This window comes from Panthera leo, chromosome D4 (assembly GCF_018350215.1).
Source record: "Panthera leo isolate Ple1 chromosome D4, P.leo_Ple1_pat1.1, whole genome shotgun sequence".
In the NCBI taxonomy this organism is placed as follows: Eukaryota; Metazoa; Chordata; class Mammalia; order Carnivora; family Felidae; genus Panthera; species Panthera leo.
The window spans coordinates 16,511,894-16,538,949 of NC_056691.1; the positions used below are offsets into that span (position 1 = coordinate 16,511,894).

At 40.5% G+C, this 27,056-nt stretch overlaps 1 protein-coding gene across 1 annotated transcript in view; it reads left to right on the forward strand.

Moving 5' to 3' along the window:
• The first annotated feature begins 7,947 nt into the window (after window positions 1-7,947).
• RORB (RAR related orphan receptor B) overlaps window positions 7,948-27,056 on the forward strand; it is a 193,087-nt gene continuing 173,978 nt past the window's right edge. The window contains exon 1 of the mRNA XM_042912015.1: window positions 7,948-8,190. Coding sequence (XP_042767949.1) covers window positions 8,184-8,190 — 7 coding nt within the window. The 5' untranslated portion in view covers window positions 7,948-8,183. The remainder of the gene's footprint in view (window positions 8,191-27,056) is intronic.

Below are 27,056 nucleotides of genomic sequence, written 5' to 3' on the forward strand. Positions count from 1 at the left end.
CAGTTGGTTAAGCATCCGACTTAGACTCAGGTCATGATCTCACGGTTTGTCAGTTTGAGCCCAACATCGGGCTCTGTGCTGACAGCTCAGAGCCTGGAGCCTGCTTCGGATTCTGTGTCTCCCTCTGTCTCTGCTCCTCCCTTGCTCATTCTCTAGCTCTCAAAAATAAACAAATGTTAAAAAAAAATTTTTTTAATGTTAGTGTATTTTCTGGTTTTTTGGCTAAGCATTATTATACATTTAAATTCATTCTGAACCAGCCTTATTTTTTGAAGTAATTTCATTAGCTATTCACAGGCATTTATTCTTCTAAAGAAACATTAAAATATTTTAATCTAATTTTATAAAATAAAGCATAACTCATCTTTTGCTATGTAGTGTCTGGAACATACTGGCAGCCAGTAGTTAGTTTGTGCCTTTGATGTTTTTTCAATCAGCCTGTTTGGGTAGAGCTTGTATGTTTGCAACAAAAGGAGATCCACTCAATCTAGCTTATGTAAATGGAGATTTGTTATATTTAAGTCTTCAAGGGTCATGATAAAAAATTGGGAGTTTACCAAAATATAAGAGGACAAGCACTAAACTGAGACAAAAGTTTCACTAATGATCCAACTGTCAAGTTGAACTAAATCATTTAACAAGCAGTTTCTAGAACACCAGGTGCTGGATACCAAAATGAAAATGACAGAGTTACTGTCCTTAAGATGCTCACTGCACTTGTTGTGATGAGCACTGGGTGATGTATGGAACTGTTGAATCACTGTATTGTATACGTGAAACTAATATTACACTGTATATTAACTAACTGGAATTTAATAAAAACTTTAGTTTTTTAAATTTTTTAAAAATTTTTTTTTAACATTTATTTATTTTTGAGACAGAGACAGAGCATGAACGGGGGAGGGTCAGAGAGAGAGGGAGACACAGAATCCGAAACAGGCTCCAGGCTCCGAGCGGTCAGCACAGAGCCCGACGCGGGGCTTGAACTCACGGACCGCGAGATCATGACCTGGGCCGAAGTCGGCCGCTCAACCGACTGAGCCACCCAGGCGCCCCTAAATTTTTTAATGTTTATTTATTTTTGAGAGAGAGAGAGAGGGAGAGACAGAGTGAGAGCGGTAGAGGGGCAGAGAGAGAGACGCACAGAATCAAATGCAGTCTCTAAGCTCTAAGCTGTCAGTACAGAGCCCAACGCGGGGCTCAAACTCATGAACCCGAGATCATGACCTGAGCCAAAGTTGGAGGCTTAACCAAATGAGCCACCTTGGTACCCCTTAAATAAAAACTTAAAAAAAAAGATACTCACTGTATAATGGGGAAACTGGGATGCAGAAATAATGTGACTTGCATGGGATTGCACAGGTAAATTAATTGCTGGCACCTAGACTTTAATATTTTCCCTCTACCCATGCTTTCAAATCCCATTAACTCTACAATGTTGCTTGGTCTTTATCTATCCATTCTGTTTCTTGACTTTGGTCTCAGAAGAAAAGGTGCTGTTACCAAAGCTAACCTATGACCACTGATCTCATTTGTTCAGACTCTCTTTTTATATTTAAAATTACCATTTTGTTCAGTCCCAGATTTATATAGAAGGAAAGAAGTGTGTGTGTGTGTGTGTGTGTGTGTGTGTGTGGAGAGAGAGAGAGAGAGAGAACTTGATCTACCCTCTTTTCAGCTAATGGTCCACCCTTCTCCCATCCCCCAAACAACTAGAAAGGATAATCCAAACTCTTCCCTGCATTCATCCATGACTTAATAGCTCTTTAGTCCTCTGTCCTGAAGGTTTCCTGGGAATCACTAATAACTTCCTAATCAGCAAACCCAATGGCCCTTGAGTTCTCTGCATATTTGACATTGTTGATCATTCCTTCTTTCTTGAAACTCTTCCCTACTTTGGCTTCTCTGATACAATACCAACATAGCCCACCATCACCCATCCATCCTCTTATTCATTGGCTTATCCTCCACCTACTACCCCTTAAAAAGAGACATTTGGTTTCTTCTCATGTTATTTTGCTTCTGCTTAATGGTTTTGAGGATCTTAAAAATCTTTATTTTCACCTCTTAACAATTTCCAAAACTTCAGTTCTACCTACCCAACCATCTGTTAGATATTGTCATCAATATACACAAAAACTGAAAATTAATCTCAACATTTTCTTCTATTCAGTCAAGAACCTACTCTTCCTTCCTTCCTTATTTCTATTGATGGCATATTCATTCTACCAGCTTCCTAATTATGAAGCTGTGGTTTGACTTCTTCCTCATCTTAACCAACGCACTGCCCACAAGCACCACCATATCATCATGAACTAGACTTTATAGCTTTTGCCTTTCAAAACATGTCCGACCTTTCCCCTCATCCTTTTTTTTCATTTTTACTGGTGCCATTTTAATTTTTGTTATGTCTTTGTTTATTTTTAAGAGAGGGGGACAGAGGGCAAGTGGAGGAGGGGCAGAGCGAGAGGGAGACACAGACTCCAAAGCAGGCTCCAGGCTCTGAGCTATAAGCACAGAGCCCCACATGGGCTGTAAGATCATGACCTGAACCGAAGTCGGACACTTAACCAACTGAGCCACCCAGGAGCCCCTTACTGCTACCATTTTAATTCAGCCCCATACTATGTATGACCTGAAATATTTATTACAAAAGTATTTCCTAGACTCCGTGATGGACCTGAATCAGGCATAATAATTTTTTCACAGTATTCTTTGATCTCTAAAGTCACTGTTCTTTATTTAATGGCATTTAGCAAATAACTAGCTTCAGTCATGGAGTGTGTAGATAGCTGTACTGTGCAATGGACAAGAGTCCAAATGTCCACAAGTGCATTTGGAGCATGTACTATTTGCCAGGAAAAATGCTAGATTCTGGGAATTTAGCACTGAAAACAATAAAATGGAGCTTACATTTTAGAGACTATATCTGGGTTTGAATAGTGGATCCAACATTTTTAGATTTGTGATCTTAGACAAGTTACTTGACCTTTCTAAGCCTTTCTTTAAAAAAAAAGGCAGGGGTTAGGGGAGTGAGATGTAATACACACCATGTAGGTTCTTTAAGGAAATAAAAATTAGAGAGGCTGATAGACTCTGTGGTTCATCCAATAAATGTTAGCTCTTTTTTTTTTCCCTAATCTAATTTGCCATTTTCCTAAAGCTTACCGTACCTCCTATCCCACCTATTGGGGTTCATTTTGTTTTGGCCCATGCACTCTTTCCAATGTATTACATAAAGCACAAGATACACATTTTAAACATATTTTCTCTTATTGCATTCTGAAAAGTTATTGAATTTGCATTCATACTTAAAAACAAAGCAGAACTTGGAGTGCCTGGGCGGTTCAGTCGGTGAAGCATCTGACTCTTGACTTCAGCTCAGATCATGAGTTCAAGCCCCTCATCAGGCTCTGTGCCAACAGTGAGGAGCCTGCTTGGGATTCTCTCTCTCCTTCTCTCTGCCTCCCACCCCTGCTCACACACGTGCTCACACTCTCTCTCTCTCAAAAGTAAATAAACATTTTTTTAAATGAAGCAGAACTTTAAAAATTATGAAAACCCTCCATCTGAGAATAAAACAGAATGGAAACAAATATGAAAATAACTAGATTTTGCTTTCTTTTATAATTACGTAACCAAACCCAAACATCAGTGTTTCTTTTTTTTTTCTTCCACAAATTAGGAGAGTTTAAAATGAAAAAAGAGGGGCGCCTGGGTGGCGCAGTCGGTTAAGCGTCCGACTTCAGCCAGGTCACGATCTCGCGGTCCCTGAGTTCGAGCCCCGCGTCAGGCTCTGGGCTGATGGCTCGGAGCCTGGAGCCTGTTTCCGATTCTGTGTCTCCCTCTCTCTGTGCCCCTCCCCCGTTCATGCTTTGTCTCTCTCTGTCCCAAAAATAAATAAAAAAACGTTGAAAAAAAAATTTTTTTAAAATGAAAAAAGAAAACTCTCATTTCTCTCTCTCTCTTTCCTCCCCTTCTCCTCCCCACTAGAAACTAAGAAAGAAGAGCTCTTATTTAGGTGTTTGCTATATTTCTGGTTCACATCCAGGGGACAAAAGAGTAGAAAGCATTCATTCAGCCAATAATTATCAAGCACCTATAAAGTACCCAGAACTCTTCCAAAGTCTTGGGAAATCCTGGCTCCTGTTCTCATGTTAGGAAGCACAGGTCTGCTGCAGCTGCTGGGGCAGTAGTAAGTGTCTCCACGTGAATACTTTTAGAGTTGTGGAAGATATTAGAGCTAATCTAGACAGTTCTCAGCCCACTACAGAAATCTGTAAACCAGAGCATCTTTACCAAAGTTTTTCATTCAATCTTTGTTGGTTGCCTCCAGCAACAGTAAGCTCAGTACTTTACCTTTTCTATTTTTAATAGAAACATATAACATATAAACTTATCTTTTTTTCCTCGTTTTCCCAGTATTTAAGGTAGCTTTGTATATCTGTCGTGACTTTCACAGCCACATAGCCCCCTAAACACCCAGTCTTTTAGTCATTCTAAATGTAATGCCATTATCAATATTGCCAATGTTCCTCCAAGATGCAGAGATATTTTAAGTAGAATCTATAGACTGGCCAGCTCAGAATGTGGTAAAGCATTACTTCCTATTTTGGTTGAAGCATTTGAGGATCGAAATAATCCTACATGCCGTGTTCACCCTAACTGGTTGGCTCATGACAAACCTTTGCCTCTGTCAGGATATTTCTTGTCGTTATTACTCTGTGGCCTTAGAGCTGAACCTGAGGGATGGTTGGTATGTTCAGAACACAGTTAGCAGGAACGTAAGTAAAATTGTATCTGTTCTTGAGATTAAGCACGGCGCTACGTGACCTACTGATTTTCATTTAAAATTATCACAATTTAGATAGCAGCTTCGAACATCTTTCAGGCCCAGAGCCAAAAGCAGAGCTTCAAGACTATAGGAAACCAAACAGTTCTACAATCATTCAAGTAATGACCGACGTTGCACTTCATCTGAGCAAGGACATTATATTAATGTATTATTATGCCAATCAAAATATGGATAGTTGCTGGCAGATAGGTTACAAAAACATCAGATTATATGTAACTATTTTATGACTTCTTGGAAAATGCTGATTTAAGTCCTGAATATTTATTTTACACAACTAGGTTCCATTCAGTTGACATAATTTGCAATTTATTAGAAATGCTAAAGAACTCAGTTTTTGAATTTTTAGGAAGATCCAAAATATCCCAGATCACCACAGTATAGCCAGTGATCAACATTTATTCCACTTTAAAAGAGAAATACTTTTGTAGCACCATATATAATATAATATAATATAATATAATATAATATAATATAATATGTATAAATACATACACATGTATACATATATACATATATAATATGTATATATATATACAGTTTTGAAAATGATATAACTTAAGTATTTCTAATTGACAATTTTTTTCAGAAGTATTCAGAAGGGATTAAAAACTATGTGATAGAGTTGTAAGCAAAATTATGCGTTGTTGTACCGACAAGACAAAAGTCACATAAAAATGTGTAGGAGGGGGACAGGCACTTGTCATATATGTGTTGACTTTTTTTTAAGAATTACAGATATTGCAGCAGCAAAAGAAATTTAAGAATTCAATAAATGTTCAGAAATTTGAGACGAAGAGTTAAAATTCTTGAATTCTGAAATTTCTCTTTAATCAGAAATAGAAATCTAAAATAATGACAACAATAATAACTATAGTGTTTACAAAGACTTGGGAACTTTCACCATTCCTGTGTCTCTGCTAGAAGCACATAAAATTAAAATGATATAGTCACAATTTGTTTCTTGACTATTTTACATTCAGTAATTTTTAATGAAGCAACTAAATTAGGCATAACTTAGTGCAGCTTTAATGTAGTTACGATGAATATATTTTACTTGATTAAAAATGATAAAAACCAGGGAGCCTTAAATATTATCTTAAAAGATTAACTACTGTGTCAATTACAAATCTAGGGGAAAGGTATTTATAAGGGAATAACTATTCTGAACAGTCACTTCCTTTTGTTCATTTCATTTAATTAAAGACTCAATCAACTTTCAGTCTTAATACTAAAATTTTTCTAGATTACACATTGGCTTGCAAATTGAAGGGCATATAGCAGGGCTAAGTCAGTTCAGCGCTAGGGAAGATTCAGCAAGTAATCTATTTTTTATATAAATGGGGGGGCGAGTACAAACTACTTCGCAGTATAGGGTGGAGTAATTAACTACATAATTGCCAATTGTGCACCGCACTTTGTGTTACATGACGAAATCTGAATAAATACCAGTAAAGATCAAATTATTTGGGCACATGAATGATGATGAGGCCCGCTCTGCCAACAGGTAGACTAATGAATTGGAGCCTCAATGCCTAAGACCAAGTGGAAGAAGCCAATTTTTTCACCTCTGCCTTTGAGGGGACCAGTTAACCTACTGCAGCGGGAGGGAGTAGATGTGATCACCATATGTTTACTTTGTCCACTCAGGGGAAACTTGCAAAGGAACAGTTTTGAAATACGCACTGGATTTTTATCAAAATACAAATAAATGGCAGTTTTCACCTAAGGAATACAAAATACTTACGTTTAATTGCCAGTCTCCAATAAATAGATAAGTGTCTTCTGGTAGCAAGTGGACTTAAAAGTCTTCCCTCCTAAATAGCCCTGCACCTCAATCAAATAAACAGCACCAGACAATCATACCTCTGGCCTCAGCCATTTCCCTTGCATCACTGAGGTGGCCACACTGTCCACTGAGGCTGTTATCCTTGAATAGGGTAGCCCAATGCCAGGAGGTCCTCCAAGTGCTAATAAAAATGTCCTTGACAGAAAGAAGACATTAAAATGTTTTTGAAACAATTTTTTTTAACAGACGAAATCTTAGTGTCTCGTGGGTTTTGCTTTTAGGATTCGGGACGGGAAGCATCTGAAAGACGATTTCAAAGGAAGCAGATGACACTTGCACGGGACTGCATTTTGGTCTATGCTCAAAGTGATGAAGTTGATTTGCATCATTCTGCCACTAACGCTGAAGCGTCCTGCTCCTGGAAACCCCCGCCAGAGATGCGGAGTTTACGGAGAGAGGACTCCGCGGAGCGCTGCCATAAATTCAAAACTAACTATCGGGGCAGGCAATCGCTTCGAGAGAGGGACGGAACGTGGGACCCGGGGAGCCCCGCGCCCCTCGCCTGGAAAGGACTGGTCAAGCGCCTTCTTCCTCCTCCCCGAGTCGGAAGTGAATGTCACCTGCAGGTCTGCCCCACTCTCTGGGCGCTTCCCCCTCCTCTGCCCAGTTCGGACAGTCTCTAGTGACCGGTTTCAGCTCCGGCCGTCTTCGGGCTCCAGGCTGCAACCCCCCGCCCCGCTCCGGGAATCGCGTCCCCTCCCCCGTGGTCCCCGCCCCCTCCAAGCTCTGCCGGGCGCTGATTGGCGGCGGCGCTGACAGGAGGCGGGGCCTGGAAGTCCCGGCCAAGCCCGCCCTCGCGTATAAGCGCCTTCTCGGCTCTCTCTCTCTCCATCTCTCTCCTCTCTTTCTCTCTCGCTCCCTTCCTCCCTGTAACTGAACAGTGAAAATTCACTGGATCCGCTAACAGGCACAGATGTCATGTGAAAACGCACATGCTCTGCCATCCACACCGCCTTTCTTCCTTTTCTGTTTCCTTTTCTTCCCCCCCTTGCTCCTTCTCCTTCTTTGTAACTAACAAAACCACCACCAACTCCTCCTCCTGCCGCTGCTGCCCTTCCTCCTCCTCCTCAGTCCAAGTGATCACAAAAGAAATCTTCTGAGCCGGAGGCGGTGGCATTTTTAAAAAGCAAGCACATTAGAGAGAAAGGAAAAAAAAGAAAAGAAAAAAAAAAAAAAAAAGCAAAACAAAACCCAGGCACCAGCCAGACAGCCCATTTTTTTTTCCACCCTTCCTGAAAACAAACAACCAAACAACCATCAAAACAGTCATCACCACCATCATCAAAACTGTTAACATAGCAGCGGCGGCGGCGGCAAACGTCACCCTCTGGCCACGGCGTCCGCCTAAAGGGATGGTTTTCTCGGCGGAGCAGCTCTTTGCCGACCACCTTCTTCACTCGTGCTGAGCAGGATTTTTGGGCTCTCCGGGGTTCGGGCTGGGAGCAGCTTCATGACTACGCGGAGCGAGAGAGCGGCCACACCATGCGAGGTAAGCGAGCCCGCGGACCCCGAGGCTCCCCGGGTCCGGCCAACTCCAGCCAGACGGGGAGATGGGGGAGGGGAGCGCACGCTGCCCGGGGGGAGGGGGGGGGAGAGGTTCGCGGAGCGCAGTGCTCGAGTTCGCGTTCGCAGGTGGGCTACGAGCGGCCTGGGCGTAGAAAGTTGTGGGAAGGTGTTGATGCCTCTCGGGAGTTCTGGAGGGACGCAGGAGGGCGCTTTTTGGAGAGGGGAGCGACGCTAGTTGCGGTCTCCCCGTCCGCGAGTTGCACCGAGCCGTGTTTGCTTGTCACTCCCGGGTACGGAAGCGGACCCTGGATGGAAGGAGAGCGGGAGCGGGCTGCCTCCCGGCAGAAGCGGCTAGAAGCGCCGGGCGCGCAGCGGTGGCCTGCCGGGGTGGGGCGCGCCGGGCGCACGGGCAGGCGGCGGGCCGGGAGCGCGCGGGCACGCAGACTCGGGCTTGCTAGGCCCACCGGCGTCCCGGCCCGCGAACGCGTCCCTTCGTGGGAGTGGTGGGCAGAGGGGCGGTGTCCCGGGACTGGACGCGGATTCCGGGATCGTCCCCTGTGCGGGTTCTCTTGCGCCGGCGCTACGCCCAGGCCAGGTCCTCGCGCGGAGCCCGTGCGGTCCAGGGACGAGCGCCACCCCGAAAAAAGTTGTGCGGAGAAAGTTCCAGAGGATAGGAGAGCCCGCGCTCCCCGCGTCAGAGAAGGTTCTTTTGTCGAAGGGCCGCTGCGGGAGGCGGTGCCGGGTGAGCCCTCGAGCCAAGACCCCCAGCGGCGACGGCGGTGGCAGGTCTCTGAGGGTGAGCTGGCAGCTGTGGGGCAGCGCGCGGGGGACAGGGGAGAGCCGCTTCCTCTGGCCACCCTTTGGGCTGCCCCAGCAGATGGCCTGGCCGGCTCTAGGGAGTCACTCTGTCCGTCTCTCCCCGCGCAGTGCTGGGACCCTCAGGTTTCTTGCGCGCACTCCCTCACTTTCTGCTCGGCCACAACTTCACTCTTTTCTTGGAGAGCGGGCCCGGTGCCAGAGTGCCATGGGGATACGTGCAAGCCTCTGGGCACCTGCCTCACCTCCCTCCCCCCCCCCCCCCACCCCCGTTTTTCTTCCTGGCCACTCTTCGGTTTTGTGGGGACACTCCTCTACCCTCCGCGTGCCTTCCGGGTCCTGGTAACAGAAAGTTGGAAACGGCCAGCCCCTGGCCTCCCTACATCCCTGACCCGGCGACAGGTGGACCGACAGGAAGAACTGCAAACACTCGTCACCTTCCACCGGGCAGTGCACATCTCCCACTCACTCCCCCAGCACCTGTCTAGGAGGGCCCCTAGGGAGCAGGCGGCATGCTCCCCATGCTGGGCATAGTGAGTCCCCATAGCTTGACACTAGGGGCAGGGACTGGGTTAGCTGGCTGGGCACTGGGGACGTGGCAGGAAAAGGGAAGGAGGAGAAGGAACAGAGAGATTGTCCAAGGAAGTGGGTGTGAGGGAAGTAGCTGAAGATCAGGGACAGGGACGGTCTGGTGGGATGGTTGATTGACCCGTGCACTGGGAGTGGGGGCATCTGCGCTGGCGAGCTGGTTCCAGTTGAGGGGCCCAGTGGGGATTTGGTCACATGCTCCACTGTCTAAATTCTTTCAGAAAACTATACTGGGCAATTGGCGAGTATAGAACCTTTAAGTGAAAGATGCCCCGGGTCTTTGTTTTCCTTTTTCTGTCCCATCTCACCACCATCCGCTCTCCTTTCAATTTCCTCTCCTCTGGTCTGGGGCTGCCAGGTCGCCCGGAATTCCCTTGTTTCGACCCTTCCAACATTCCTCCCGTGGCGGTGTTCTTATGTTCTGAAGGTACGAAACCACGAGTCACCTACGCTGCGACCCGGCACTAGCACCTGCGGCGTAAAAGCCGCTCACTCGCCCCTTAAATTGAAGAAAACCCGAGGAGTATGAGGCAGGAGTGGGTTGTAGCTTGATCGCGCTGCTCCTGAAGGAGCTGTCTGCCCAGGCAGTCCGGGTTCGCCACCGCGCTCGCTTCAGGGACTCCAGCAGCTTGAAGGGTTGAAAGCCAGGCGCCTCGCCTAGGGCTCACCTTTAGAAACCAGTCGAAGCCCACACCCACTTTCCAGAAGGCGTCACGCCAGCCAGGCTGCCCAGAAGAGCTTACAAGTTCTAACTCACAAGGGCGACCCGGGGATTCGCACTGGAGAAAAAGCAAGCTTACAAGGTGGCAGATTCCTTTCCTCTACCTCCCAGCCTCTCCTCTGTTGACCCTTCACTGTCTCTCCTCAGCCTTCCCTGTGCATTTCCTACAGACTGCCCTTTCCCGCGAAGGCAGGAGTTGTTCTTTAAGGATAGGTTGAGAAGAGATCCAGGCTACTCAGAGGTCTTGTGGAAGTCGGGGTTGAACTTGAGTGTGAACTTGAGAAGTGAGAGCCGAATCGAATCAGCTTTCTCTTGTGCCTGGGATACTAATCAGCCTACCACAAGGGGAGGGGACGGTTTTTGAACTCGGCTTTACTGTGTACCCACTCCGTTTCTGGGCCCCTGTACTGTGCACGCCCCTTCCCCAACACACACACACACACACACACACACACACACACACACACACACACACTCTCTCTCTCTCTCTCTCTCTCTCTCTCTGTCTCTCTCTCTCTCTCTCCCCATCTCCAAGGGGTCCCTGTCAGTGCCTTGGCCTCGGCTTCAGTGTTTGCAGTTGGTAACTATCCTGAGTCAGGATGCTTTGTGCGACATAAACTTGGTCCAGGATTAAGTGGTCTCCCTCGGGACCAATCCAGCAAACCCACCCACCCTCCACCTCCTTCCGACCTCGGGCAGATCTGTGGTAGTTAAAAGAGACTTTATCTCAACGGAAGCTCGAGGGGTAAGAAAGGGGTTAAAAGGCTCTGATCCTGGAGGTCATTATCGTGCCCACTGCTGAACTGATTTGTCCCTAGCTCGGTGGCTTACTCTGGGCTGGCCTGGGGCGAAGGAGGTTGTATTTGTTGGCACACAAAGCACGTCACCCTTTGTCTGCTAGAGGGTACCACTTAAGTTCTAGAGATGCTACTTTGCAGATTGCATTCGAAAAGAATAGCTTCTAATAGCTTCTAAAGGCAAAAGGGAAGACTTTTAATTGGACCCTGTCCATAGGTGAGAAACGGGTGAGCACAGGTGTGGGTTTCAAGACTCCTTCCTGAGAAACCTGTCAGCTGTTTAGTACACAGGCACACAGAAATGGTCAGATTTTTCAGCCCTGCCTCCGCAGAAAGCCCTACCTCCCAAAACAGGGGCACAGATGTCCTCGCAATCAATAGGTGATTGTGGCCTCTATGGATTAGAAATCTGGTTTTATGCTTGCTGTAAACAAGGATGGGGCTTGGCTTTTTGAAAGCCCAGTTTTCATCTATTATTTTCAGGTAGTTAATTTTTATTAACTGCTAACTTGAGAAAAACAGTAGCTTGCTCTGAGAGGCATGGTAGCCCTTTGGAAGTCTGGAGCTCTGAACGTCCTGCTGGCCAGGCCTTTCGATTTCCTAAACGAGTTCTCTATCTTAATTTCTTCCACAAATGCCGATTAAATATTTCTAACCGAGATTTCTATCTTAATTTCTTCCACAAATTCCAATTAAATATTTCTAACCAAGATTCCACCTTTCCCAATTAAAAAAAAAAAAAACATTGCTGGAAGGACATGTCTGTGACTAGTCCATTAATGTTCATTAAATAATCATCAGTAAGCTGTCCTTATTCCTAGAAAAGTGAACATTTAAACAGTTTAAAGAAAAATTCTGCAGCTGTATTTCAAGAATTGTTGGGAAAAAAAATATGTAGCCAGAAACATAAAATATGTTCCTAGGTGGTTACCACTTGGGACTCTCTCCTCCCCCCATCTCCAACACCCTGAGTGAATTTACAGCAAGTTTTATGACACAGAAGTGTCGGACATCCTCAGCTTTTGGGATATGTCTTAGAAACAGCAAGGGTTGTCTTTACTTGTCTAGATGTTCAGATAATCAGGAACTGGGAAACCAGGATGGAAATATAAAGGGGGAACTTTTGAACAGCAGGCCTCATAAACATGAGAGATACAAGATTAAAACGCCTTTGTTAGAATTCATTTAAAACTTAGAAGTCCTGGATTTTACATCAAGAATCGTATAGCTTTTGCTATACTGTTTAGAAAACCCTTACAAGATGATTTCTTGTATCATTATTAAAGTAGTTTATGTGAAGCTTTACTTTAACATAAACAGCATGTTTATTTTAGACTCTTAAATATGAATGCTAGCCTTTACTTATTTTGGTGACAATTTGTTAAATACTAAACTATTAATAGCCTTAAAAACAATTATTCTGGTGTGAACGTGATGAGGATACACTGTATTTCAAATTTAAATGTTACAGAATCATGAAACCTAATTTTACAGCAACAAGGATTTTATAGCACCAAGGATTTTACAGCACCAAGAAAATGTTAAGTTTTAGGGCTGGTCTTCATGAAAATGCCACTCGAACTATGTAATAATACCTACTTTTCCCCTAAAAGTAGCATATATAGAATTGGCACTAGGATTTTAACATGACTCAAGTTTTTGTAGATAAAAAGAGAAAGACAAGCAAAACTTTTTTTTTCAGCCATTATATCACATTTTATAAACTTGTGTCCACCTTTCAGAAACCTAATGTGGCCATTGTAGTTTTTATACTTTTTACTACAATAGTTCTAAAAAATAAAAGTGTGAATCACAACACTTACAGATTTTTTCATTGCAATGAATGTATATACCTCTAATTTAAAGTGCATATTATAGCATTCAATTAATACAGAGTTTAAAAGTATTCTAGTAAATTATCAAGTTAAAAACACTCTACATAGGTAGATATGCTGGTGTTCGGCAAATTTGTAAATCAAATAAGGTTTTAAATTGTGAACAATAACATCATTGTTACTGTACATTCTTGAAATCTAAGCCTTACAGATAATTATATGAGGAAGCAGGAGAAGTAATTTCCAGGTTAAAACCATCAAATTCTGGCCAGATTAAAACAAATCAAAGGTTATGAGCACTTTATGTTATTAGTGCAAAAGTTATTAGTGATTGAGGTGGCTTAGTATATACGTATATTTTTCTTATTCTGTCGTTAAGAAAAGAATTTCTTTTCTTTGTGTTTGTTGTATAAAGGCAACAAAACATAAAGGCTTTAAATTATAGTGCTGTTCATTTAATGTAAAGGACATTAATGAAACATTTTATTGTGATGTTAAAATATACAGAAAAGTAAACATTAGGAGTGGACGTTGTGCTTACTAATTAATATGTATTCCCGGTGTGGTTTTACCATTCCACCCATTCTTACCTAAAGGATAGAAATTAAGTAGACAAATGAAATAAGTCTTTTGCAATGTAATGAATAATGACCTTTGATAAAATGAGCGCTCTACACATAAAGTATTATTCCTGTAATTTTGTAATCATCTTCCAATTACAGCTTCTTGCAAATATTTATCTTACTTTGAATAGAATCTCTGACTTAACAGAATCCCTAGCAGATAATAGCAGTCTTTGGAGGCGTCTGTTGATACACACTGATACACAATATGTATATGTATGTGCCTATAACCGCCCACTCAGACAAGAAGAATGAATATTTGAGAGAGAAAATCATTCTTATCTTTGCTTTCACAATCCAGACTTCCAAATTCAAACATATTTAGAGAAACAGAAGCAACTTTCCAGAGCATTCAAAAGAAAGAAATGAATACATGTGGTACTTGAGTCGCATAAAAAGAAACTGTTAATGGCATCTATTTATAAATAATCTACACAAAACTCCATTATACTACCTAATGATAATTAGAGAGAAAAGGAATCAAAGAACTCAGGACTGCCAAATAAATAAAATATTCCCTCTCAAATTAAGCTACAAATTCATAGATAACAAGGCTGATGCCATGAATTGAAGGATGTCTCCTTTGTAGCACAAGACAAAGGGAGCATAGAGGAATAAATATTGATTGAACTAATCATCTGATGAATAGAAATGAGATTTACCAGTGCACCAATATAATAGGCTATGTTAACTAGTTCTTTCATAGTGCATATGCTGCCCTTTCAACCCCTGACCCCATCCATTCAATTCTTAATGAGGGAAACCACAGGTGTTATAACGGCATTTATAGTGAATCAAGCTAACTATAATAACCATGTGGTTAACTAATGGCATTGAGGGGGGTTGGTTCTTATGAAAAAACAGTGTGATCTTAGTGTCACAAAATTATTATGCATTGCAAGCCACTTGGAATTTCGGTCTGCTCTGTTCCCCTCTAAGATATATCATTGTTGCACTATATGCTAAGTAATTTGGATGTAAATTTAAAAACGTAAAAAATAAAATAAAATAAAAAGATATATCATGTGCCCATCAATATTTCAAGCCCCAGATTTGTTTTCTCCTCAATAAGTGCAATTTTAGTTGTGCGTATCCAAGGAGTTCAAAACGTTATTCAATATATATGTTTTTACCTACGTTGTTTAATACCTTGCATAGTAAGCATTTAAAACATTTAAAAATAACACTTAGAAGGTATACTGTTTTATTCTTAATATAACACGTATTTTTCTTGGTTAGTGCTTATTTTATGAATATTTGGAATGGAATATAACTTTGTAATAATTATTGTACTTTTATGATAAATTTCACCTTAGAATTAAATTAGGATGTTCTTGGCTCAGGCAAGGTCTTACAAAAGACACAATGAACATATCACCTTTTTCCAAAACACGAAGCTAAAAACTGGTTGGAAAACATGCTCTTATAAAAGAGCAAAAGTAATTTGTTCTGACTTAGGCATGCTCACCTCTGCCTCATGAATATTTTATTAACTGGCTGGGTAGGCTGACTTTGTAACTCACTTTGCCAAAGTATTTTGCTTCAAGTATCTCTTGATGTCATTTTTGTGTGTGATTATTCATCATATCATGTGGTCCTGGGTTCTGTTTCTCTAATTCAGAGGAATTACAGAAAGCAAAGAATGGGAAAATTAATCTGATTGTGTACTGAATTATTTTTCTGTTACCAGCTCTCACTTTGTACTCACGTGAGCCCAGTATCCTGGTACCGTGGGGCATATGAAAGATTTGGGTTGCTTAAGGAAAACTGTTGCATAGATTTTTATCTCATAGGAAAGCTTTTTTAACAATGAATATTACAAGTTAATCTGAATTACATTCTTAAACTTTTTCATATGACTATTCAGTAAAGCATCCTTCTTCAAAGACTGTTACATTCTTTACATTAGAATTATGTTGTGAACATGTGACAACAGCAGATATATAATATTTTAAATTAAATCTGAAGTACAAAAGGTATTCTATGAATTTGGACAGAAAATCATCCTTAAAAAGGAAACTGCAAAAGCTTATTTTTAAAAGGCCTTGGCATTTACGGTCATTTCTTGGCATGGAATAAATGAGTATTACCGGCCACACACAAAAAATATATAAAATATTTTATTTTAATCTTCTGACTTTTTTTAATACCACTTCCAAATACATCTTTCTTTCCTTATTTGGAACCAGCCAATTTTGATTCTCCTCTGTTCTGAAAACTTTGTCCAACTCATTGAGCCACTCATTTCTCAGAGTCCGAAGTAAGATGGACTCTCAAATACAAGAATAAGATCATCTTCCCAAATGTTTCCATTTCCAGTTTCCATTTTCAAAAGTATAGGCCTAAGATTTCATCTTTCGCAGACATACCTATACACAAGTAGGAATGTGTGCGACTCACATTTATTTATTCAGGATTTATTGAGCATCTACTCAAAGCAAGGCACAGAACTGAGCCTTAAGAATGCCCACGTTGGTAAAGAATACGCAACTCGTGAGTTAAAGCCACGGTCAAAGCAAGAGCAGAAGAGAATGCTGTGGAGACACAATCAGAACCGCTCTTGCAGGGCAAGTGATATTTGCGATGTGCCTGTAAGGATGGATAGAAGTCCAGGTTTAGTTCGTTAATTGGCTTATCATGAATGAAATGTATTAAGATTTTCTTTGTTGTATTCCCCAGTTGTCTTTTCAGTTGGTACTATGTGAAATTTAGTTTCTCAGAACTATTCCAAAAAGAGCATTCCTGATGTATAACAAGTAGTAGTATTGTTCTCATACAAAACTTTTACTAGGAAAATGATTTTCAAGTGACAATTAAAAGAAGCCTCTAAGGTAATCTTAAATGACAAAAAGAAAATGTACTGAAGGAGAGAAATAATTTTGTAAGACTAGAGCGCGTAAGAAACAAATAGCACCAGGGAGGGAAAAAAGGAGGGACACCTTACGGTGTCCTTATATACTTGTTTTTATCAGAGAAATTCTTAATTTTGCAAAATAAGGAAATGGCTGATACACATTGAGAGTCATTTTCTTTAACATTTAAGGTAATGCCTGAAAGTAATGATATCTGCTCTAGAAGGTATCTTAGATTACTGGACACCGGAGAGAATAAAATCTACCGAAGTGATAGGGTATGTCAGCAGTGTCTAAGGGCCATAGGGATATTCTTCAAATTCTTCCATTCTAAGAAATTGGATATAAGATTGAGCTCTGGAAATTAAACTATAAAGTCAACACATAATGGTCTTGGCGACTTTTGAGTTATTCTTTCTTTTAAGCATATTTAAAGAAGGAAGATTCCTGGCCTCCTAGATCCTGATAAAAATGTGAGTGTATAAAGGAACTATTGGCCGTGCCCTTCCCAACACTATCTGTAGGTAAATCACTGATCAGACTGAAAAAAGTATCCATTGCAGTTCATAATTAGGTTCTTCATTTTGAAGTGATAATTTGGCATTCTGGTCTCATACAATCGCTCTTGTGAGCTTTGTTACCTTGAATTCTCATACAGAGATCTCATCCACTCTGAATCACTGGTGAGATCAAGTTTCTGAGCCTACAAAGCTCACAACCAGACCCGGGGCTGGAGAGAATTCACCAAAGTCAGTTTCACCATTTGAGACTTCCAGGCAGCCAAATTGCCTCTCTCGGTCATAACCGTCTGCATTAGCATGAACTGCATCTTCAAACTTCTACATGGCTAGCAAGGCAGAGTCATAAGTTTTCAGTCTTGAAAAACAGATATGTTTATTAAAATGCTGATTATTAATTGGACTTTATTAGACTGAGGAAGGGTGCTCTTCTCTTGTAACACACCCTGATGATGTAACAGCTATTGTACTTGATCTGTTTATTTCTTGGCCCTCCAAGAATTCCAGAGGCGGCTTAATGACCCCATTTCTTCTTGGAGCTTTTCTTAAAAGGGGAGAGGTTGGAAGAGAGGGGACACGGAGACCCCTGTAGCTTCTAGAAGCTTTGATTGAAGAGTTATTTAAGAAGGCAACTGTTTTTCTAGACACCTCCTCCGTCGTCTCTTGCTGCCCTGGTGCTGGTGTGTTACACAACAGTGAACACATAGATCCACGATATTCCTGTGCCAGTGTGCTTTTCTAGGTGGCAAATGTAGACTGAATCTTTGTGGAGAACAGTGGTTTTACTTGGAAGTGATGTATGTAATATGAGTCTAGATTTTCACTCTGGCTCTCATGGAAATATGCCTAGTAGTTAGTAAACATTAACCCCCATTTTGATCCTTCTATTAAAAAGACTATTTGAAGACAGTCCCGTTAAATGGGATCAGAATGTGTTGTTGCCTGTAATTAATTCTGAGAATAGGAAATTCAGACAGTGGTACTATTTTTATTTGCCTAAATAGTGTAATGAAAATCATTGTAACTAGTTCTTTTTCGAGCTACATTTAAAATATGTTTCATCTCACTTGCCCAAGGCGTGGGTCACAAAAGTACTTCAGATGTGTTTCATAACACCGCATTAGCATGAATTAGACCCCTATCCTAAATTCCCAAGTAAAAATTGCAGTGTATCGCTTGAGCTGGAATGAACGTGCAAGTCATATTTTACCATCCAGCAGCTGTTAGCTTCTAGATCCCAGAATCAAACAATTAACACACAAGTTGAAACGACTTCGACATCTTGAGTTTCTAATGAATAGTTGGCCACCAGTATTATTGTCAGGTCAAATAATAAAATTATTACACAGAAAATTTCCTATTAACTTGTACATAAGTTGTTCCTGGCACATAGCAAAGGAATTAAACACTTTTTCATAAAAAAAAAAAAGAAGAAACCTTGTTCCAAATTTCCACAGTTATTGAATATGAGCAAATGCCACACAGTCTGCTTAAATAGAGGAACATTTGTTCAGGAAAAACACATCGTATCATTAAGGTGCAGTGCTTCTTGGCAATAATATGTTTTTTTTTTTTTTTACAAACAGATAAATTCATTTTGAAATTTTTAGGATCTTAATCTACTCATCAGTTTGCTCAAAACTTAAGTTTAAAACAGTCTAATATTCTTCTTTTTTTTTTTAATGCTGACTATCTTTCAAAAGGTTTAATTCTAGGCACTTCCACCCTTGTACATATATTTTCATTCTTGTGATTAAAATAAAAAAGTGAAGTACAAAAGGAACAAAGGAAAGGATTATCTTTCCAAAGACAGCTCAGAAATACCAATAATAAGAATGCCAGGAAGGTAGCATTAGCACCCTTCCAGTTATGTTTTTGTTTTATTTTGTTTTGTTTACTAATATTTCTAACGGGCAGTTCTGGCTGCCATCCATGTCAGAGTTAGTTAGAATTTATTTTATTTGTTGTGGAAAGTGTTCTTTTTTAATGAAATAAATTGATACTGAATTCCTCTCCACCGCAATTTCGTTAATGATTTTTGAAAGGTTATCTAACACAGTTGGCGATGAGTGTTGATTTAGAGTCAAACAAAGACTTTTTTTTTTTTAATCATACTACAGTGACCAAAAGAAGTAAAAGAAAACACATGACAGATAGGGAGCTGACCTCCCAGCAGTGGATGGTGCTTCAATATGATTCCATAAATCTTGATTACTGAGTACTTACAGTATGTAATAGGTGCCCTCTAAGTCTCAAGAAAAGTGGTTTTCCTATAAAATTCCTTCAGAATTCCTTAGATACTTTTTGTTTCATTTGAATTTCTCAGATCTCCAGTGTTGACTACATCCTTTTCTCGTAAAGGAGAAAAATAGATGACGTGTCCGTAATTATTTGTTAAAAAGGGTTGAGATCAGAATTTGACTTCAATCGAGGGCTTCTGACTCTGACTCCAGTTCTATTTTCGTTACTCTGTGTTTTCTTTCTCAGGCTGTATGACTTTTTTTTGCCACCGCTGCACCCACAGCGGACCTCAGTTACATAGCAGCCTAATAAATTACGGCGTTCAGACTTGCTAAGTGCAGATGCACCTTCCACCACCGTGTGACCAGCATTGGCCCTGGAGATAAAACTTTTTACCAAAGCTCTCATGAGTGTTTCGGCCATATAAAGAATACCTAATCGTGAAGTAAAATTGTTTTCTACTCAATCACAAGATCCCCTTGGGCAAACAATACCTCTCCACCGTTTTTACTCCTAAAATAATGGGAATGACATTTACTGATCCCAAGAAGCATTAAAATAAGTATTATGGACATACCTACAGATTCTCGATAGAAACTACCCAGTAAAAATAATGACAAATTCCAAATATAGAGTAAAATTTTCTCAAAGATTCTAAAATTGGTTTTATAAACTAACTGCCATCTTTTACAGAGATGTCAAATTCTGAGTCAAACTGTATTTACAGATTTTTCCTCCACTAAGATCCCAACGTTATCTGCATCTACTTTAAGGAAGGAAACAACTTTACGGGAAGGTAGCCATAAAGACTGTTGATGTTTAAATATGAAGTTCCTCTTCATTCAGTAACCGACATGCACTTGCCTCATAATTTATAATGTTAACCTGCTCATTTGTCCCTCAGCTTGTCAATTTTCTCTTACGAGTTTTATGTTTCTCTAGAGGAGGGATATCTATCTTTGGCCATAAGCACTTCAAGCAAAGCAAGGGGTTGAATAGCCAAGTATACCACCGATGACCCACCTGAGTTTAATCAATTTTGTGATTGACTGGGATTGAAAGTCCCGTCAGCACATCATTTGCATCAAAAGCGTCATCCTGTCCAATAATTTGTTTTGTACAAGCATAAAATATTTTCTTAAGGAAAAATCTCAACAACCTAAGGGGGAGCCATGTCTAATTGTGCCCTGCCACATAAAGAAAAAAAAATTAAATTTGACATGAATTCTAAATAAATACAGAGTTCTGCTCTGCCCTAACAATACTGCAGTGTAATGTGTTTTGCATTTTGGCTGAAACCATAGTGTTCCTTACAGCAAGCTGCCACTTATATGGTTAATTTTTGTGCTTTCAAGTGAAGTCCATTCATATTTCTTTAAAAGCACAATCATTAGTGCACTATTATTGATTTTTCAGGCCCCTTCGGTAAGCTGTACCATACACAGAGCTCGAAACACTGTCCCTACCCTGTTGTTCGTTCTCCAGGTCTCGAATTGATCCTATTTTATAATGGTCCCGACTCCCACACTAGACTAAATTTGACTACAGCTACTATTAGAAAGAAAATGGACTGCACCAGAATCTGCATTTGCGTTGTCTTCATCTTATATTTAGTACCTGGTGTGTTTAATAATATCATAGTGGGGGAAATTGTAGGCTTATCTCAGGTGATTCTGTGTTTTACCTCATGTAAAATACCTGCTTTGCTTACTCTGTCTTTCGGAAATGGGGATATGGTTTTTTTCGTGCTCATTAATTCTGTCAGTCTTTGTACCGTGGCTGCTCTTAAGGAAAATTCTGAAAACATTTTAAAAAGGGACTGTGTAGACCTGAGAGGAGCTGACACACGCAGCGTCACATCTTTACAAATGTAACAGCAGGGAGAAGGAAAATAATCTCCTACCTGTGTGGGGTGCTCTGTAGTTTCCAGCCAGCTTCTGTGGATGCCACCTAGACCATCCCCGCAGCAATCGTGGGAGACACGCAGGACGGGCGAGATAGGAGCGTGCCTGGGGCAGCTGGGCCAAAGCAAACCCCCAAATATAAACAAAGTGCTTTTTAGCGGTTTAAGAGTATGGTTTCAGTGCCTTAAAAAAATAGTCCTCGGCCAAAAAACATAAACAACTGTTTTCCAAAAGGAGGAAGTGTGATTGGCTGGTAAACATTTGGTGAGGAAGAGCTCAGCCTCACTTACTAAAGAATTAGAACAATATGAATGGCATCTTCACCTGTCGAACTATAGCAAGGAGTGATGAAATGGACACGCTCATATTCTATAGCGGGTGTTTATATCGGTACAGTCATTGTGCCTAAAGGCTTAATAATGATCATACTTGGGGTGCCTGGGGGGCTCAGTCGGTTAAGTGTCCAACTTCATTCAGCTCAGGTCGTGATCTCACAGTTCGTGGGTTGGAGACCTACGTCGGGGTCTGTGCTGAAAGCTCAGAGCCTGGAATCTGCTTCAGATTCTGTGTCTCCATCTCTCTCTCTGCCCCTCCCCCACTCGCACTCTGTCTCTCTCTCTCTCTCTCTCTCTCTCTCTCTCTTTCAAAAATAAACATTAAAAAAAATAATGATCATACTCTTTGGCCTAGTAATTCACCTTCTGGGAATCTTTCCAAAGGAAATAAAGTATCAACAAGGCCTATATACCTAAAGACTTGTGCCTGAAGACTTACTGTACTGTCATCATGATATTTTCAATAATATAGGGAAACTTTTTTTATGGCACACTTTCATTCAGTATATAGTCGCTGTTACACTAATATGTATTTACCGCGTGTTCAGTATACTTCCCTAGTATTAGGTGATGATTATACATACCTGACAATGTGTTTTAGGTTCTAGGGATAAAATGATGCGCAAGAACAATATCATTCCTCACCTCACTAAACCTAAAGTGTCATAATAAAAAAAGCTGGAATGAAATATGGTATATATTATGTGATCTAAGTTATATAAAATGCATACAAAACATATGGTATCTGTCTTTATCTGTGTGACTTAGTTCACTTAGCCTAACACTCTCCAGTCCCATCCACGTTGTTACAAAAGGCCATATTTCATTCTTGCTCATTGCCACGTAGTATTCCATTGTGTATATAAACCACAATTTCTTTATCCATTCCTCAGTTGATGGACATTTAGGCTCTTTCCATAATTTGGCTATTGTTGAAAGTGCTGCTATAAACATTGGGGTACAAGTGCCCCTATGCATCAGTGCTCCTGTATTCCTTGGGTAAATTCCTAGCAGTGCTACAGAGAAAGACAGATACCATATGTTTTCACTCTTATGTGGATCCTGAGAAACTTAACAGAAGAACGTGGGGGAGGGGAAGGGAGAAAAAAAAAGTTAGAGAGGGAGGGAGCCAAACCGTAAGAGACTCTTAAAAACTGAGAACAAACTGAGGATCGATGGGAGGAGGGGGGGGAGGGAGGAGAAAGAGGGTGATGGGCATTGAGGAGGGCACCTGTTGGGAGGAGGACTGCGTGTTCTATGGAAACCAATTTGACAATAAATTTCATATTAAAAAAATTAAAAATAAATAAAATGCATACAAAAGAAATTGACAAAAACATACAAAAAATGTTAAAAGTCACTTCTAGATATTAAGATACCAGATAATTATTTTCTTTGTCATTGTCTTTTTTTGTGCATTCTAAATTTCCCATATATTCTTTGTAGATTAGTCCTTAGTATCAAAGTGAATGCTCAATTTCTTTGGCATAGTAAGGCTGTACTTTATTTATGACTCATTGTATTTTAGCTCATCCATTTGCCTGAGTTCAGCTAGGATGATAATAGGGGTAAGGTGAAAGTTTAATGACACATTAAGACAATTAACTTATTTGATATTTGTACAACTATTCACTTGTTCATAACCAAATATTTATCAGGCACTATCCTAAGTGTTGAAGATATAGGGGTGATAGGATTCACTCTCATTCTCTGAAGATCTTAGACTCTAGTCTTGAAAGCCATAAGCTATAATTCATAAAAAGTACTGCAAATAGCAATAATGTAAATAATAATAATATGCAGTTAAGAAAAAGCTTTCTCCATCACTGAGAAATGAAGGGTTCTCCCTAAGATCTTATTAAGAGTGGATTAATACTGCCTTTTTTGTCTCTAAAGGCTCATATTCCTTTGAGAAATATATTATTTCAAATATTGGAGCAAAGATCAGGATACTCATATAGAAAAATTAATCAACTTGCGTTTTTTTACCTCCACTAAACTAGCCTGTATGTATTTCCTGGCAATGCTGTGGAGTTTTACAATCCCTGGAGACATTAAAGAACCCAATCACAGACATACTGAAGTCTCAAAATGTAAGCAGCTAGAGTATTAATTGATTCCTATTGGTAAGGCTGTGGGAAATTTATAAATATTCCTATACTCTGAGGTAGATAAGAAATCCCAGTTTGCCCATGAGTCTGCTGAAAACGCATTGGTACCCTGCAGGGCAGAATTCAAGTGTGATGTTCACTGCTAAGGTAGTCTTCCTTCATGGGTACTCATACTCCTAGGGCCACGGTTCAAAACAGGTGGCGGTTTTGCCTCCCAAGAGATATTCGGCAATGTCTAGGAGCAGTTTTGGTTGCCACGGTTGGGGGGATGCTCCTGGCATCCGATTGGTAAAGGTCGGGAACACCTTATTCTGGTCCCAGAAAGAATTATTCTGTCACAAATACCCGCAGCGCTGAGATGGAGAAGCATGAAGGCTTTCTAGGCAGCATCACTTTACAGGTCCTCGGTTTTTACGGGTGTTCTCTGAAAAAGCTGGCTCCTTTTCCCCACCTCCCCTCACACAACAACCCCACTTCCACTCCACAAAAGGCCACACTCCCATTCATTGCAAATCTTATTATGGGCTATACACGGTTCCCAAGATGGAAAAGTTGCCTTTGCCCTAAAACAGAGACAACTTGAAATAGTGATTTGATGCTGAGAAAGTGAATGATTCTAATGAAGGAGCAAAACATCCTTTTGCAAGTCAGGTAGTTTCCGTTTCTTTAATTTCAACAAAATTGGAGGAAGATCTAACCAAATTATCAGTTACTTTAGATCATTAAAAATAGTTTTTGATGATAGAACGCTATGTGATTTGAGGTGTATGCTTCAGAAGGAGTTTAAAGAGTGAGTTAACTTGCCATGGCAAAATTAGTTTCGCTTCTGTCTATATGTTTATGTGAATACATCTTTCAGCGCTTAACATTGCTAAACACAAAAATAGGAAGGAAAGTGAGGCTAAGCTGTAGCATATTCTAGGAGTAAATAATAGACAAGTATAGGTACCAGAATTAAGCGAAAGAAAAAAAGAGCCCCATCTGGCTCATTAAGAGACTAATTTCCTTTAAATTTATTTTTATGTCTAATAAGCATAAAATTTGTTATATATTTGCGCAATTTGTATCAGTTGTGTGGTAGTGATAACAATAGCAATAAATCAATCCAGAAGAAATGTTACCGTAACTCAGTTACCGTAACTCAGAACCCATGTCCAGGGTGGGAGGGGAATGCTAAATTTGAATATATAAACATACTTTTCTTGGTGAGAAGTAAACCCAGTGATTTAAAAAGTCTTTTACACATGAAAATGTTGGCATCCAAATAAAATTCTGGAAGGAGCAGGGGGAGTGAAATGGAAGTATGAATTTAAAGAGGAAAGTGTATGTTATAAAATTCCTGTTACAGAAGACCTTATTTATGCATTTTCTTTTCAAATGTATGATATGGATATCAAAAGATTTTGAGATTTAGATTTCATTAGCATATTTAAGGAGAAATTCGTAACTTTTATTTAAAAATATGAACTCTAAAAGGTCTCAGAAATTGCACCCTTTGCAATTTCTTTGCAAGTTTTTTCAGGTCCATATTAACCTGATATCCTAATAGCTTAGGAACTACATTAGATTGAGTACCTAGGCAATAACTGTTTCAAACTCTAAGAACCAAGAATGATATCCTGTTCTCTTTTGACTTTTCATAGATAACCAGGCACAGTCATTTCTGAGATACTTTGGACAATAACCAACTGTTCATTTCACTCAGGTTTCTAAATTCTTATTTTTTAAATATTTATTTACTTTGCGGAGAGTGCAAACAGGGGAGGGACAGAGAGAGGGGGACAGAGAAAGGGGGACAGAGGATCTGAGGCAGGCTCCGCGCTGACAGACTGACACCAGCAAGCCCAACGTGGGGCTCGAACTCACGATCCACGAGATCATGACCTTGAGCCAAAATCAGACACTCACCCGACTGAGCCCCCACTGAGCTCATGTTTCTAAAGTGCCAGTTCTTTGTAGAAGTTCTGGATGACCACCAACCTCAGAACCAGCAATGCTGAGATAGAAATAATATCCTTCTCAAAAAAGAGGCATTTCAGTACATTCCAGACCAGGGGCCAGCAAAATTTTTCTATAAAGCCCCAGTAGTTAATATTTTGGACTTTATGGCCCATGTGTTCTGTGTGCAACCGCTCAACTCTGACACTGTAGCAGAAAAGCAACCATGGTCCATATGTAAATGAATGATCATGGCTGTGTTCCAATAAAACTGTATTCATAAAAGCAAGTGTTAGGCTAGATTTGGGTGGGCAATAGTTTGCTGGCCCCAGCGCTGGACTTTGCAGTGCCTGAAGAAAGGATCCACATCTTTTATCAAACTTTGTATTCCCATCACAAAACCAGGCACCCAATAAATGGTGAGTAAATGGACGTATTTAAGCATTAAAAGAGAGATAATGTATTAAAAGCATGCTGTACAATGCACTATGGAAGAGAATAGGAAAAGAATTGTAAACCTCATTGAGTTTAGATGTTAGACAAGGAGACCTATTTCTAAGAAACGCCAGGCAGCTTGGCCCCAACGAATACAACGAGTCTGCAATCCATTATTTATACACATTCCCATATTGAGTGATTAATTAATATTCAAGCATAACTTCTTACATGTTTATCCTCTCTATATTTTGAATCCCTGGAGGTCAGACAACTTGGAACTTCCAACTCTGAATTCTATACCTTACCCATGCATAATAGGTATTTGAAACTTCAAATTAATGAAGCATGAGAAAAAGTAACTCAAAAATGGCCACTGAGCTAGCTGATGAACAAATATTTGGTGTATCTGGTATGTTCTAAGCATTACGTAATCGTCAGAAAATATCCAATGAACAAAATTTATTTGTTAAAAAAAAATAAGTAACTTTTAGCTCGTATAATTGTCATGTTCAGGTCTAATTCCTAACAAATACTAACTCTGTTAATCCTCGCCACAACCTTATGATAAAACAGTGCTTATTATCAGGTCCATTTGAGAGGTAAAAGAACAGAGATACAGAAAGGTTAAGTAACTTGTCCAATGTCACACATCTAGTAAATGGCAATACTGGGATTCAGGCCCGGGCAGGCTTCTGCTTTCTGTGTCCTTGACCAATGCAAAATGCTGTCACTTTTCTTGAGAAGTGAACCCCTGGGGTCTCAAAGGGACATTTGTGAATTGTTAACTAAGAGCACAACACGTTGCCAAAGGATTCCTGTAACAGGTAAAGGCTAGGTGAGTTCGGAAATGAGAAGGTCAATGTTACAGTGATTAGGATGAATTTTGTGGGCAGCCACTTGAACTAATAAACTTTCCAATTGTGTAGAATTTTATTAGCAAGGAATTGCAGAGGAACTTTTCCGGGGGAGGGGGGAGGACAGAATGGGCAAAAGTTTGGGGACAGAAGTATAAGGCAGAAATTATATGTGTGTACCACCTCAAATGAATCAAAATGTAGGAGAGGAAACTAACATTTATGCAACCCTTACCGTGTGTCAGCTATTCTGTTAGGTTCTTGACCTCTTAGGGAGC